A 16,319-nucleotide genomic window follows, 5' to 3' on the forward strand; every position below is an offset into this window, starting at 1 on the left:
TGACAGTTGATTTACCATTTCTCGATCCGTTCAAATAAACATACAGCGAAAAGGTCGCGCGCGACATAAAGTAGCTCAATTTTGCAAACAGAGCTACTCGTCTCGTGCGGCATTTCTGCTTCATCCGAAATAATCGAATTATCAAGTTTTTTTACGAGCCAGAATAATGCCAAAAGCAAAAATAGATTTGAACACATTTTAACTCATTTTTATGTTTTTGAATAAAAAGCATGTAGTTTGACTGGGCCAAATGAGCTACTTTGATCTACGCGGCGTGAAATTTTGAGCTATTTTTTGTCGTTTTCTGCTCTATTAGGCTGGAAATAGACGAACCGAGATCGTCGCGGTACCGCGAAATTCGCGCCTTGTTTATAACAGTTGTAGAACAGTAGAGCTGTCAAATCTTCCGCGCCTCCAATCGCGCCTGCTGTTTCGCAGAGATACCCAACTTCGGTATTGCTGAGATTTTCGCGGTAGTGCAAACCGATTATTTTTACTTTTTCTGGTAGATTTGTGTGAATACTCGTTTCGAGTAACGAGTTTTGAATTTTATTTTGCATAAACTATGTGAAATAAAAAATTTGATTCGCAAACTGATAAAAAATATTTCTTTTTGGCTCATTCAATCGTCACCAGACCTCGGATGGTTCCATACACGAACCGCGATTATCTCGCCTACCTGTCAGATTTTATAACAGAATTGACAGCTCAAGTCATACGCGATTTTCGCGGTACCGTGACGATCTCGGTTCGTCTATTTCCAGCCTTACGGACGTCACACGAAGCGTAAACTTTGGCGTAAACTGGATTTCAGCCATACAACCCTGAAATCTTTTGACAGGAAGTTTACGCTCTCCCATACAAATCAAGCGTAAACTTTTTGAGTTTACGCCTCGTGTGACGTCCGTATATGAGCGTTTCTACATACACCGAGAATGCAGCTGAGAAAATAACTGAAAGCATGCTTTGACAGCGACTGACAGCATTTTCGGTGAGAGAATTCTCCTCGGCATGCAAAGAACGATGGAGCTGAGAAAAAATTGAATCGGCAGTTTATAGCGATCGATCAATTATAGTTTGCATTTTTGCCGTCTAATAATCGTAGAAATATTATTAAAAAGTAAAAGAAACTTTTTTGATTTCATTTTAGCGATTAAAATGGATTTTTTGAACATCATTTTAAAAGTCTCATCTCGGCGCTTTTCAGAGCTTCTACACACACCAGCGTGAGAAACCGGTTGTCAATTCTCTCACAGCCATCTCTCAACTGCAGTCTCGGTGTATGTAGAAACGCTCTCAGAGCTTAACGCAAGAGAACATAACACGTAAATCGTGCTATCGAATTTCGCCCTCATATCTGGGAACACTACAACAGTACAGTGCTGAAGACGCTTGTAAGGTTTTCTTTTGACAGTTGGAATTTCAAATTTCAAATTAAAAGCGAAATTTTTCATTGACATATTTCAAAGGCATTTAATTACTGCTAAATGCACTGCTGCTCACCTTTAATTCGCCGGCGATTACAAGGCGATTAGAAGGCATTTAACGGAAATTTGATAATAGGGCGGGTAGGTGGTTATAGAAGTAAGGGGTAAAAGCTGATTTTATTTTTTAAAGCACATTTAAAAACATTGAAAAATTCTGAATTTTTTACCAATTTTGTAAAACATGTTTCTCTATGCATTTTATTTTTGGATCGATTCGATAATCCAATAAAAAGTTATCATAAAAAGAATAAGCAAAACATACCCGGGTAGGTGGTTATAGAAATGAAGTTTAATACGGTAAGAGATAAAACTTACCCAATTAGGCGTTTATGGACACTAGGGTTAATCCACATTGAATAGATGGACTAAAATTGACATATGCCAAAACACCAAATCCAAAGTGAGCTGCTTTCACGCAAAACGCTGTCATAAAGCGTCCAAACGCCTAGGAAAACACCGAGCGTAACTCGCGCCACAAAAGTTTGCGTAGGTTTACTGTGATGTTATTGGTGTGAATTGTTGTAAAGTATTGTATTTTTGTGACGTTGGATGACTTAACTAATATCTTACTTTATTGTGTATTCCATAGTGCGGATTGTGTGTCATTTTATATACATGTTTGTAGAGCTGTGTTTAGCCAAACGTGTACAATATAGCTACAAGCTTTTGGTGGGATTTTTTCTCTCTTGGCTTTGTTAAATAGCGCTCGTTGTCGCCAAAAACAATCCGCCCAAGATGCCACGAAATACTCGATCACGCGAAGTGTAAGTATTTGTAATTCGATGCTATCGTGCCTACAAGACATAGAAATGTTCCATTTTTTATTACTCCATGCAACAGGTATTGTAAATCATATGTGCTTGTTTGGTTGCAAATTTGACAAGCGTATGCGTGGCGCTGCGTTTGGCGGGTCTTTTTTTAAACTCTAAATATCTTGAATTCCGAAAATTTCCTGTAATTTTGCTTGAATCTTTAGTTTCATAAAAAATGTAGGCTAAAACTTTTGCTGTATTAGAAAATTGATTGATTCATCTTTATAAAATAAAATATTTGTGTAACAATTTTCAGAGTGACGCCTGAGATGAAACTTCAGGGTAATGCTACAAGAAAAGCAGTTATTCAAAGACACAAGTCAATGAAAAAGAACACCAAAGACACTGCGTCGGATAGAAGCTTCACACGATTGGTGTTAACAAGCTCCGGAAATAACTCTAAAGAGACCAAAGCTCAAGAGAATTTACTAGAAACAGGTTAGTTTTGTTCATCGTTTCTTTCTATATAGAAGATTGTAACCTTTCCAATACTTCAATAACATGTTTTTTGCTGCCACAGCTGCTGCAACAAATTTCGAAACAGATTTGCTTTCACCTACCACCACACAAAAACGAGTCAAATCTCAGGAAAGTACGCCACAAAGCCAAAAAATCGCCAAACAAGAACCAATGAGCGGTAGCGAAATGAATGAATCTGGAAAGGAGAATGCATTTTCCGATCAAATTCGAAATCATCCTACTGATGAAAATAGCAATACAGTCGTAAGAGTCCCAGGCCGATATCTGTTAAAACAATTGTCGAGTTCTTTGAGTCCTAAAATGACTGAAATTAATATCGATACGGACCGTCGCGTGAGTCGGTATGGAAGACATCAAAAACAAAAAGACAATTCAGATTATGTACCTGTTGATTTAATGAAATATGTCGGCAGTACACCATCCAAATTCAAAACGAAGTCAGAAACAGATGACCCTAACTCAGTCAATAAAACATTGGAGACTAAGCCTCATTCGAGTGATGAATTGCGAACAGGATCCAATGATATTTCACTGTCATTAACAGTAGTCCCATTACCACTGATCGATGGTTCGATTATGAAACGACCTGAGGAGAAACAATTGCTCAGTATGGAGGAAATTAAAATTGTTGGCATGGAGGAGCCCTACTATACGGATAAAGGCAGCGATAATAATTGCTTTATGAATAATTTGCTTGAACGCAAGACATCATCAGATGCGGACAGCGGAAAAGGGTCTTCAGTCGATCTTGCTATCATATACAGGGCAGGCAATTTATATTGGGCAGCACAGACAAGAAAGTCGATCCACTGGCCATGCATTGTCCATGTCGATCCGGAAACCGATCAAATTACACGATTGTATGGCGATAAATTTTTGGAAGTTCATGTGAGTTACTTTGGGGATAGAGGACGTCGTGCCTGGATTAAGGAACATAGCATTTTACCATTTGAAGGCGTAGACGAATATTGTACCAATGCTAAGAATATGGAGTATGGCAAGCTTCTAAAATCAGCTTTAAAGTCGGAAAGATGGAAAAACGCTTGCAGTATAGCAGAAAGATATATGACACTAGCATTGAGTGAACGTATCGCAAGTTTTGATCATGAAGTAAAACTAGAATTAGCACGACACAAAGTAATGCGACATCGTATGGCGATTGAAGGTAGAATCAAAAATGGAGCATCGCAGAAAATGCCAGCATTGCTACCGTCCGATAATTCAGAAGTATTAGAACATTGGAACAAAAGGGATCGTTCTTCATCTCCGGAAAGTCCTGAATACGAATTGCTACCAGGCGTGTTTCCAACAAAAAACAATCCCATTAAAAAAATTAAATTTTCTCCCAGCATGCAAAATTGCATCTTGAATGACAATAGAAGCCCTTTAGATCGCCCGCTGCATTCGATGGATAGTGAGGAAAATCCTCCTGGAAGTGCAACCAAAGCAAATGGGCCAAAAGCAAAAACCCTTGGTGTGAGCGATTTAGAAAACTTGAATAGCACCGAATATGATGATATTCTGACATTCATTCGTTATTATATGTTTGATGGGCACACATCTTATGAAGTAGAAAAGGGTCTTCAATTGTATGTGCGAGGTATATGTAACCTAAAAAAACACTCCAACCGTGGTACAGAGCGTACTGTCGGGCGACAGCGTATGCATGCACTACGTAAATCTTATGAAATACTGGGCATTGAACCTTCGGCAGAAGTCAGCACTAGCCTAAAGACAAGGAATGCCCATCCTGTCATTAAAAAAGAACCCAAAACATTGGAAGAGAAGTTCATATTTGAACTGGATAAAAATTTTCTTATGAAAGGTGTTCCTAAAGGCTTTGTGTGTTACATTTGCAATCGCCCTAATAATGTTACAAAGTGTAGTAAATGCACCCTACATTTGCATCTTGTATGTTTGGCCAATGATCCTGAAGAAGTAGTAAAAATGCAGGAGCTAGTTGATCAAAAAAAACTCTGTTGTGAAAAATGTTCTACGACATCTATTGTCGAGAAAACTTGTTTCATTTGCAACGATGAAATCCCTGAAAAGAGTAACGAACAAATATACCGTTGCGTGGTTGGTAAATGCACACAGGCGTATCACATATCTTGCTTGCAACTGTTTCCTCAAGTTCGTCAAGTTAGTGCAAGTACTATCATTTGTCCATACCATACATGCCATACATGTGTAGCAAGTGAACCGCGGAGCACAGCTTCTATGGTAAAAACAACACTAGCACACTGCCTTAAGTGTCCGACATCATATCATCCGTCCGGTAATTGCATTCCAGCCGGATCGGTTCTACTAACAACAACGCAACTGATCTGTCCTAAGCACACTCTTGAGCAAATCCCTCTTAATGTGAATTGGTGTTTTATATGTGGCAAAGGAGGCAATTTAATTTGCTGCGAAACGTGTCCATTAGCCTGCCATCCGGTCTGTCTACAGTTCACGCCGCCAGACGAAAAATATTTCTGTGAAGGGTGCGAATCTGGTAGACTTCCACTTTACAACGAGATCGTTATCGCTAAGATGGGATCCTTCCGTTGGTGGCCGGCCTTAACGTTGCCGCCATCCGAAATACCGCAAAATATGTTGCAACTACGACATAAACCTTCAGATATATGTGTAAAATTTTTCAACACACACGATATGTCTTGGCTAAACCGTAAACGAATGTATCTGTATCAACGCGAGGACTCCGAAAGCCTTGACGGATCACAAAGCGGATCATCTATGGATAAACGGTATCGCTCTGCGATGACAGAAGCAAGTAAAATCTTCAAGATACTGCAGACCAGAAAAATGTTAGGACCATCCGCAAGTTTAAGTTATTCGAAAGCTGTCCCAGTATATAAAAAAATTAAAACCAACAGGTACATACCACCTTTAAAACCACCATCGGTTAATCGACAGGTGGATGGCGTGGAAGACTCTGTGTGTCGTTGTCAGCCGAGTGATGATGATCCTTGTGGTCCCACTTCTGCATGCTTAAATCGTGCAATCATGATGGAGTGTAGCTCTAAGACTTGTCCTGCAAAAGAAAGCTGTTCAAATCAACGGTTTACCAAGCGCATATATCCCGCACTGGAGGTTCGCTTTTTTTCGGATAAAGGCTTCGGTTTGGTCGCTCTCGAAGATTTAAAAAGTGGTCAATTTGTGATCGAATATGTTGGCGAAGTGATTAATAGTGAGGAGTTCGATCGAAGAGTAATGATGATGCAGGCCGCAAAAGAAACAAATTACTATTTCCTTACGGTTGAACCCGACTTAACTATTGATGCGGGACCGAAAGGAAACGTTTCGAGATTCATCAATCATTCATGCGAACCGAATTGTGAAACCCAAAAATGGACAATTGGAGAAACTCGTGTAATTGGACTATTTGCCATTAAGGACATTAATGCAGTAAGTGTATAACGTACATTTTAAACATACAACGAATAACTACGGATTTTTTGTGTTTTTTTTTTGTTTCAGGGCGAAGAATTGACATTTAACTACAATTTGGAAAGCTTGGGTAATAACAAACGGGTATGTCTATGCGGAGCCGGTAAATGTTCTGGTTTTATCGGTGAAAAATATCGCCCGCCAAATAAAAAAGACATTGTAATCAGCATGAAATCTGAACGATCCCTAAAAAACGGTAAGAAAAGGGTTAAAATTCGTAGAACAAAAACAACTTTGACCCAAAAAACAACAACAAATTTAAGTGAAACTAAGGACACCAACAATCAATTGAACGATAACGACGTGGTAATGATATCTGCACAAGAAGCCGTAATAGTAGATTTAGTTGACGAAAATGCATCAGCATATCCACTCGCATCAGTCCATATCAAGCAGGAAAAGAATGATTACAATATTTGATTAACCTTCGTATGTATTTTTATTTGGTTTGTTTTTGTTTGTTAATCCATAATATACACATGTGTTAAGACCACGTTTACATACATGCTTTTTCAATTGAACTTCATAATATGGAGAAAGTAAGTTATCTGTTCTGTTTGTATAAATTAGGTCGTTTTTTGTATTTGTCGAATTCATTGTGCTTATTATATGCGTGTACAAAGAATGTAATTATTTTTTTTTAAATAGAAATGTAGTTAAAGAATCTGACCAAATGTGTTCCATAATATAGATATGCCCCGCACATCACGGAATTTACTATGAAGTGGGTTGAAAATATCACAACAACTCTGTTAACCTCTATTAATTAAAGTGATCAGGTGTTGGAAAGCCTTTGGGAGATCACACCATATATGAGTGTAAGGCCGAAAATACACGGACCGCAATTTCGCGGCCGCGGAATTCCGCTTGCTGTCAAACCCATATACAAAGTGTCCGCGAAACTCCGGTCCGTGTATTTTTGACCTAATGTGATCGAACGTACCCGGGGGCCGTTGAGCACTGTTTTGCAGGAAGTCAGTTTTACTGACATGAGCCGAAGTGGAACGAACTGTTCAAAGCGGACTGACTGCCAGCGCCTATAGGCATATTAATTAATGGTAAAGATCGAATCGTATGCAATCGGCTCTGCATTCCGGCGTGGGCAGGCCCGTGGACGCGTTTGTACGCAGACATTGAACCCGGCGTTTGATCGTCCACGGACAACCGGATAAACGGCGCTCCACTGTATTTCACATCATGAAGGCAGTCAAAACGAGCCTTAAGTTATCCTAACAAGTTAGGTTTTTCTCCACGTACTACCGTGTTGATTGGAATTGCCATATTAATAACCATTTAACAACAATATTTTGGCGTGATATTCAAATTACTCAAAAATCAGAGTTTCGCGAATGTCTCCGCAACGCATTATTCGCGTAAGGCAGCGGTCAGAACTTCGCCGCATGCGATTTTGCCGCATGCGGCAAGAAAAGAGTTTTCTCAATTTTCTAGCTTTTAAAAGTATTACAGTGGAGCGCCGTTTATCCGGGCTTCTCGGGACTTGGCTTCGCCCGGATAAGCGAATAACACGGATAATGAGTCAAATCATATATTTTATCACCAATTCCTGGTCATTTTTTGGAAATTTTTCTTATTTTTTGATAAAATAACCCAGTTTTTATTAACTTCATGTTTTTCGAAAGAAAATATTTAAAATTTGCCATGAATCATAGTGTTTTTTGTTATGACAATGTGCTCTTATAACCGCTTTTTCAAATATCCTCCTCATAACCCAATGTCACTTTTGTATTGAACTGTCATCCCAATTGACATTTTCGAGCACGAATAACCGGGAGTTCGAGCAAATTCCCTTAAACTGGAGCCTTAAACTTCCCTTAAACTGCACTAGTTTAAGGGAATTTAGAAAAAGGCCTCTAAAATCAACTATGATGCGGCTTTTTCGTTGTTTTCTTTTAGATTCGTTCGGAAATGATGTTTCCTATCGTTATAGTTGATCATATAGCCATTTTATACATATATAATATCGATTTTTTATACAATAACATCACACAAAATTTGCTTTTGTTTTTTCATAAAAAATAAAAGCTACGAATGTAAAATGAGCTCGACGGCATCGTCAATCGATGTTAAAAAGTCTAATTTACGAACTCACCAAATCTTAGCGCTTTCAACTCAGTCGATCACACACAAATCGATAAATTCAGGCGTATCGAGTACTAATCGAGCAGATATGGGAAAACAATTTCGAGCAAATGTCACTTGGGATTTCTCAACAGCACGGATAAACGGAAACCCGGATAAAAGGTACCCGGATAAACGGCGCTCCACTGTATAACGATATTTTGTTGTTTCTTTATAAAGATAATCATTACTTGATATGATTTCAGACATTTGACATCTGAAATAAAATCGCATGCGGCGATGCGGCAATATCAAATGATTTTGATTTTGCCGCAACGCCGCATGCGGCAAAATCGCAGCGGCTGTCATAAACGTCAAATCCCATACAAAAGCTTGCGGCAAAATCGCATGTGGCGAAGTTCTGACCGCTGCCTAACTCGGGGAAAGACTGTACGAACTTCTCATTGAATATCTTCGATTGTCATCGATTCTGGCTTCTAGCTTTATACGGACGTCACACGAGGCGTAAACTTCCTGTCAAAAGATTTTATGGTTGTATTACGGACGTCACACGAAGCGCAAACTTTGGCGTAAATTGGATTTCAGCCATACAACCCTATACAGGCGGTCCCCGAGATACAGGCGGTCCCCGAGATACACGGTTAATGGGGACCGAAAACGGCCGCCTACCACCACACAAAAACGAGTCAAATCTCAGGAAAGTACGCCACAAAGCCAAAAAATCGCCAAACAAGAACCAATGAGCGGTAGCGAAATGAATGAATCTGGAAAGGAGAATGCATTTTCCGATCAAATTCGAAATCATCCTACTGATGAAAATAGCAATACAGTCGTAAGAGTCCCAGGCCGATATCTGTTAAAACAATTGTCGAGTTCTTTGAGTCCTAAAATGACTGAAATTAATATCGATACGGACCGTCGCGTGAGTCGGTATGGAAGACATCAAAAACAAAAAGACAATTCAGATTATGTACCTGTTGATTTAATGAAATATGTCGGCAGTACACCATCCAAATTCAAAACGAAGTCAGAAACAGATGACCCTAACTCAGTCAATAAAACATTGGAGACTAAGCCTCATTCGAGTGATGAATTGCGAACAGGATCCAATGATATTTCACTGTCATTAACAGTAGTCCCATTACCACTGATCGATGGTTCGATTATGAAACGACCTGAGGAGAAACAATTGCTCAGTATGGAGGAAATTAAAATTGTTGGCATGGAGGAGCCCTACTATACGGATAAAGGCAGCGATAATAATTGCTTTATGAATAATTTGCTTGAACGCAAGACATCATCAGATGCGGACAGCGGAAAAGGGTCTTCAGTCGATCTTGCTATCATATACAGGGCAGGCAATTTATATTGGGCAGCACAGACAAGAAAGTCGATCCACTGGCCATGCATTGTCCATGTCGATCCGGAAACCGATCAAATTACACGATTGTATGGCGATAAATTTTTGGAAGTTCATGTGAGTTACTTTGGGGATAGAGGACGTCGTGCCTGGATTAAGGAACATAGCATTTTACCATTTGAAGGCGTAGACGAATATTGTACCAATGCTAAGAATATGGAGTATGGCAAGCTTCTAAAATCAGCTTTAAAGTCGGAAAGATGGAAAAACGCTTGCAGTATAGCAGAAAGATATATGACACTAGCATTGAGTGAACGTATCGCAAGTTTTGATCATGAAGTAAAACTAGAATTAGCACGACACAAAGTAATGCGACATCGTATGGCGATTGAAGGTAGAATCAAAAATGGAGCATCGCAGAAAATGCCAGCATTGCTACCGTCCGATAATTCAGAAGTATTAGAACATTGGAACAAAAGGGATCGTTCTTCATCTCCGGAAAGTCCTGAATACGAATTGCTACCAGGCGTGTTTCCAACAAAAAACAATCCCATTAAAAAAATTAAATTTTCTCCCAGCATGCAAAATTGCATCTTGAATGACAATAGAAGCCCTTTAGATCGCCCGCTGCATTCGATGGATAGTGAGGAAAATCCTCCTGGAAGTGCAACCAAAGCAAATGGGCCAAAAGCAAAAACCCTTGGTGTGAGCGATTTAGAAAACTTGAATAGCACCGAATATGATGATATTCTGACATTCATTCGTTATTATATGTTTGATGGGCACACATCTTATGAAGTAGAAAAGGGTCTTCAATTGTATGTGCGAGGTATATGTAACCTAAAAAAACACTCCAACCGTGGTACAGAGCGTACTGTCGGGCGACAGCGTATGCATGCACTACGTAAATCTTATGAAATACTGGGCATTGAACCTTCGGCAGAAGTCAGCACTAGCCTAAAGACAAGGAATGCCCATCCTGTCATTAAAAAAGAACCCAAAACATTGGAAGAGAAGTTCATATTTGAACTGGATAAAAATTTTCTTATGAAAGGTGTTCCTAAAGGCTTTGTGTGTTACATTTGCAATCGCCCTAATAATGTTACAAAGTGTAGTAAATGCACCCTACATTTGCATCTTGTATGTTTGGCCAATGATCCTGAAGAAGTAGTAAAAATGCAGGAGCTAGTTGATCAAAAAAAACTCTGTTGTGAAAAATGTTCTACGACATCTATTGTCGAGAAAACTTGTTTCATTTGCAACGATGAAATCCCTGAAAAGAGTAACGAACAAATATACCGTTGCGTGGTTGGTAAATGCACACAGGCGTATCACATATCTTGCTTGCAACTGTTTCCTCAAGTTCGTCAAGTTAGTGCAAGTACTATCATTTGTCCATACCATACATGCCATACATGTGTAGCAAGTGAACCGCGGAGCACAGCTTCTATGGTAAAAACAACACTAGCACACTGCCTTAAGTGTCCGACATCATATCATCCGTCCGGTAATTGCATTCCAGCCGGATCGGTTCTACTAACAACAACGCAACTGATCTGTCCTAAGCACACTCTTGAGCAAATCCCTCTTAATGTGAATTGGTGTTTTATATGTGGCAAAGGAGGCAATTTAATTTGCTGCGAAACGTGTCCATTAGCCTGCCATCCGGTCTGTCTACAGTTCACGCCGCCAGACGAAAAATATTTCTGTGAAGGGTGCGAATCTGGTAGACTTCCACTTTACAACGAGATCGTTATCGCTAAGATGGGATCCTTCCGTTGGTGGCCGGCCTTAACGTTGCCGCCATCCGAAATACCGCAAAATATGTTGCAACTACGACATAAACCTTCAGATATATGTGTAAAATTTTTCAACACACACGATATGTCTTGGCTAAACCGTAAACGAATGTATCTGTATCAACGCGAGGACTCCGAAAGCCTTGACGGATCACAAAGCGGATCATCTATGGATAAACGGTATCGCTCTGCGATGACAGAAGCAAGTAAAATCTTCAAGATACTGCAGACCAGAAAAATGTTAGGACCATCCGCAAGTTTAAGTTATTCGAAAGCTGTCCCAGTATATAAAAAAATTAAAACCAACAGGTACATACCACCTTTAAAACCACCATCGGTTAATCGACAGTTGGATGGCGTGGAAGACTCTGTGTGTCGTTGTCAGCCGAGTGATGATGATCCTTGTGGTCCCACTTCTGCATGCTTAAATCGTGCAATCATGATGGAGTGTAGCTCTAAGACTTGTCCTGCAAAAGAAAGCTGTTCAAATCAACGGTTTACCAAGCGCATATATCCCGCACTGGAGGTTCGCTTTTTTTCGGATAAAGGCTTCGGTTTGGTCGCTCTCGAAGATTTAAAAAGTGGTCAATTTGTGATCGAATATGTTGGCGAAGTGATTAATAGTGAGGAGTTCGATCGAAGAGTAATGATGATGCAGGCCGCAAAAGAAACAAATTACTATTTCCTTACGGTTGAACCCGACTTAACTATTGATGCGGGACCGAAAGGAAACGTTTCGAGATTCATCAATCATTCATGCGAACCGAATTGTGAAACCCAAAAATGGACAATTGGAGAAACTCGTGTAATTGGACTATTTGCCATTAAGGACATTAATGCAGTAAGTGTATAACGTACATTTTAAACATACAACGAATAACTACGGATTTTTTGTGTTTTTTTTTTGTTTCAGGGCGAAGAATTGACATTTAACTACAATTTGGAAAGCTTGGGTAATAACAAACGGGTATGTCTATGCGGAGCCGGTAAATGTTCTGGTTTTATCGGTGAAAAATATCGCCCGCCAAATAAAAAAGACATTGTAATCAGCATGAAATCTGAACGATCCCTAAAAAACGGTAAGAAAAGGGTTAAAATTCGTAGAACAAAAACAACTTTGACCCAAAAAACAACAACAAATTTAAGTGAAACTAAGGACACCAACAATCAATTGAACGATAACGACGTGGTAATGATATCTGCACAAGAAGCCGTAATAGTAGATTTAGTTGACGAAAATGCATCAGCATATCCACTCGCATCAGTCCATATCAAGCAGGAAAAGAATGATTACAATATTTGATTAACCTTCGTATGTATTTTTATTTGGTTTGTTTTTGTTTGTTAATCCATAATATACACATGTGTTAAGACCACGTTTACATACATGCTTTTTCAATTGAACTTCATAATATGGAGAAAGTAAGTTATCTGTTCTGTTTGTATAAATTAGGTCGTTTTTTGTATTTGTCGAATTCATTGTGCTTATTATATGCGTGTACAAAGAATGTAATTATTTTTTTTTAAATAGAAATGTAGTTAAAGAATCTGACCAAATGTGTTCCATAATATAGATATGCCCCGCACATCACGGAATTTACTATGAAGTGGGTTGAAAATATCACAACAACTCTGTTAACCTCTATTAATTAAAGTGATCAGGTGTTGGAAAGCCTTTGGGAGATCACACCATATATGAGTGTAAGGCCGAAAATACACGGACCGCAATTTCGCGGCCGCGGAATTCCGCTTGCTGTCAAACCCATATACAAAGTGTCCGCGAAACTCCGGTCCGTGTATTTTTGACCTAATGTGATCGAACGTACCCGGGGGCCGTTGAGCACTGTTTTGCAGGAAGTCAGTTTTACTGACATGAGCCGAAGTGGAACGAACTGTTCAAAGCGGACTGACTGCCAGCGCCTATAGGCATATTAATTAATGGTAAAGATCGAATCGTATGCAATCGGCTCTGCATTCCGGCGTGGGCAGGCCCGTGGACGCGTTTGTACGCAGACATTGAACCCGGCGTTTGATCGTCCACGGACAACCGGATAAACGGCGCTCCACTGTATTTCACATCATGAAGGCAGTCAAAACGAGCCTTAAGTTATCCTAACAAGTTAGGTTTTTCTCCACGTACTACCGTGTTGATTGGAATTGCCATATTAATAACCATTTAACAACAATATTTTGGCGTGATATTCAAATTACTCAAAAATCAGAGTTTCGCGAATGTCTCCGCAACGCATTATTCGCGTAAGGCAGCGGTCAGAACTTCGCCGCATGCGATTTTGCCGCATGCGGCAAGAAAAGAGTTTTCTCAATTTTCTAGCTTTTAAAAGTATTACAGTGGAGCGCCGTTTATCCGGGCTTCTCGGGACTTGGCTTCGCCCGGATAAGCGAATAACACGGATAATGAGTCAAATCATATATTTTATCACCAATTCCTGGTCATTTTTTGGAAATTTTTCTTATTTTTTGATAAAATAACCCAGTTTTTATTAACTTCATGTTTTTCGAAAGAAAATATTTAAAATTTGCCATGAATCATAGTGTTTTTTGTTATGACAATGTGCTCTTATAACCGCTTTTTCAAATATCCTCCTCATAACCCAATGTCACTTTTGTATTGAACTGTCATCCCAATTGACATTTTCGAGCACGAATAACCGGGAGTTCGAGCAAATTCCCTTAAACTGGAGCCTTAAACTTCCCTTAAACTGCACTAGTTTAAGGGAATTTAGAAAAAGGCCTCTAAAATCAACTATGATGCGGCTTTTTCGTTGTTTTCTTTTAGATTCGTTCGGAAATGATGTTTCCTATCGTTATAGTTGATCATATAGCCATTTTATACATATATAATATCGATTTTTTATACAATAACATCACACAAAATTTGCTTTTGTTTTTTCATAAAAAATAAAAGCTACGAATGTAAAATGAGCTCGACGGCATCGTCAATCGATGTTAAAAAGTCTAATTTACGAACTCACCAAATCTTAGCGCTTTCAACTCAGTCGATCACACACAAATCGATAAATTCAGGCGTATCGAGTACTAATCGAGCAGATATGGGAAAACAATTTCGAGCAAATGTCACTTGGGATTTCTCAACAGCACGGATAAACGGAAACCCGGATAAAAGGTACCCGGATAAACGGCGCTCCACTGTATAACGATATTTTGTTGTTTCTTTATAAAGATAATCATTACTTGATATGATTTCAGACATTTGACATCTGAAATAAAATCGCATGCGGCGATGCGGCAATATCAAATGATTTTGATTTTGCCGCAACGCCGCATGCGGCAAAATCGCAGCGGCTGTCATAAACGTCAAATCCCATACAAAAGCTTGCGGCAAAATCGCATGTGGCGAAGTTCTGACCGCTGCCTAACTCGGGGAAAGACTGTACGAACTTCTCATTGAATATCTTCGATTGTCATCGATTCTGGCTTCTAGCTTTATACGGACGTCACACGAGGCGTAAACTTCCTGTCAAAAGATTTTATGGTTGTATTACGGACGTCACACGAAGCGCAAACTTTGGCGTAAATTGGATTTCAGCCATACAACCCTATACAGGCGGTCCCCGAGATACAGGCGGTCCCCGAGATACACGGTTAATGGGGACCGAAAACGGCCGCAAAATACCGCGTATCTCGAATTTCCGCGTAAGTCGAATCTCGTGATTTCCAGCTGAAATATCACTAATTTTCGTGTAATTTTGCAAGTAAGGAGTGGTTTTAGTCACTTTATGAATTATTTGATATTATTCTGACTGAATATAACTGTTTTAAACCTTTTGAAATAGATTTTAACATTCGATCAAAACGGAAATTATTTGGCAATTTGCAATTGATGTGTCAAATCAGTACAATTTGCTCAAAGAATTGTCAAATTTAGAAAACCGCGTATCTCCGAATCCGCGTATAAGAGGTACCGTGTATCTCGGGGACCGCCTGTATACGGTACCTCTTATACGCGGATTCGGAGATACGCGGTTTTCCAAATTTGACAGTTCTTTGAGCTAACTGCACTGATTTGACACATCAATTGTGAAATACAGGTGTACCCCGAGATACGACTGTATTTGGGAGCGAAAAAATGGCCCAAAGCAAGGCGTAAGTCGAAATAGTCGTATGTCGAATATCTGTCAATGATAATGTATTAATTTTACACCGAAAGTCGTTTACGCGATATAAATATCAAAGATCGGCTAGTTGTAGAATCTTTGGAAATGTGTTTGTAACGATTTTCAGCACAGAAATCCAAAAAAAATACATCAATTTCTTCTCACTGACAACTTTTCACTGTCAAAATCAAAATCGTCGTATCTGCGAATCGTCGTAACTCGAGGGGGTCGTAACTCGGGGGACGCCTGTACCAAATAATTTCCGTATTGATCGAATGTGAAATACCATTTCAAAAGGTTTTAAACTGTTCAATTCAGTAGAAACATATCAAATAATTATTTTGGTGGTTAAAATCATCCCCTACTTGCAAAATTGCACGAAATTAGTGATATTTTTGCTGGAAATCACGAGATTCGACTTACGCGGAAATTCGAGATACGCGGTATTTTGCTGCCGTTTTCGGTCCCCATTAACCGTGTATCTCGGGGACCGCCTGTACTCTATTGACAGGAAGTTTACGCTCTTCCATACAATTCAAGCGTAAACTTTTTGAGTTTACGCCTCGTGTGTCGTCCGTATAAACTTTTTGAGTTTACGCCTCGTGTGACGTCCGTATTACGGCGCGATGCTTTTTGGCGGTATGTATGTATGCACGGTAATAGAAGAAGAGGAAGAAGTATGTTTAAGAGCA

General features: G+C 39.4%; 1 protein-coding gene across 4 annotated transcripts; it reads left to right on the forward strand.

Annotated features, from left to right (window-relative positions):
* The first annotated feature begins 1,878 nt into the window (after positions 1 to 1,878).
* On the forward strand, positions 1,879 to 12,873 carry LOC120952593 (probable histone-lysine N-methyltransferase Mes-4). 4 transcript variants are annotated; one of them, XM_049608014.1, is made up of 5 exons: positions 1,879 to 1,973; positions 2,077 to 2,251; positions 2,556 to 2,737; positions 2,820 to 6,190; positions 12,405 to 12,873. In XM_049608014.1, exons 2-5 carry the CDS (start codon positions 2,223 to 2,225, stop codon positions 12,792 to 12,794), a joined length of 3,972 nt encoding a protein of 1,323 aa, XP_049463971.1. In that variant the 5' UTR covers positions 1,879 to 1,973; positions 2,077 to 2,222; the 3' UTR covers positions 12,795 to 12,873. The 4 variants fall into 4 exon arrangements, with proteins under 4 accessions (XP_049463971.1, XP_040227928.2, XP_040227926.2 ...); XM_040371994.2 differs by lacking the exon at positions 12,405 to 12,873 and adding an exon at positions 6,263 to 6,935; XM_040371992.2 differs by lacking the exon at positions 12,405 to 12,873 and adding an exon at positions 6,263 to 6,935 and having other exon boundaries at positions 1,916 to 2,008.
* The last annotated feature ends 3,446 nt before the right edge of the window (positions 12,874 to 16,319 follow it).

Source organism: Anopheles coluzzii, chromosome 2 (genome assembly GCF_943734685.1).
Source record: "Anopheles coluzzii chromosome 2, AcolN3, whole genome shotgun sequence".
Lineage (NCBI taxonomy): Eukaryota > Metazoa > Arthropoda > Insecta > Diptera > Culicidae > Anopheles > Anopheles coluzzii.

Coding starts and splice junctions, on each gene's coding strand:
- LOC120952593 (XM_049608014.1), top strand. CDS start 2,223: ATGCCACGAAATACTCGATCACGCGAAGT. Junction 2,252..2,555: donor AATACTCGATCACGCGAAGT/GTAAGTATTTGT, acceptor AACAATTTTCAG/AGTGACGCCTGAGATGAAAC. Junction 2,738..2,819: donor AGAGAATTTACTAGAAACAG/GTTAGTTTTGTT, acceptor TTGCTGCCACAG/CTGCTGCAACAAATTTCGAA.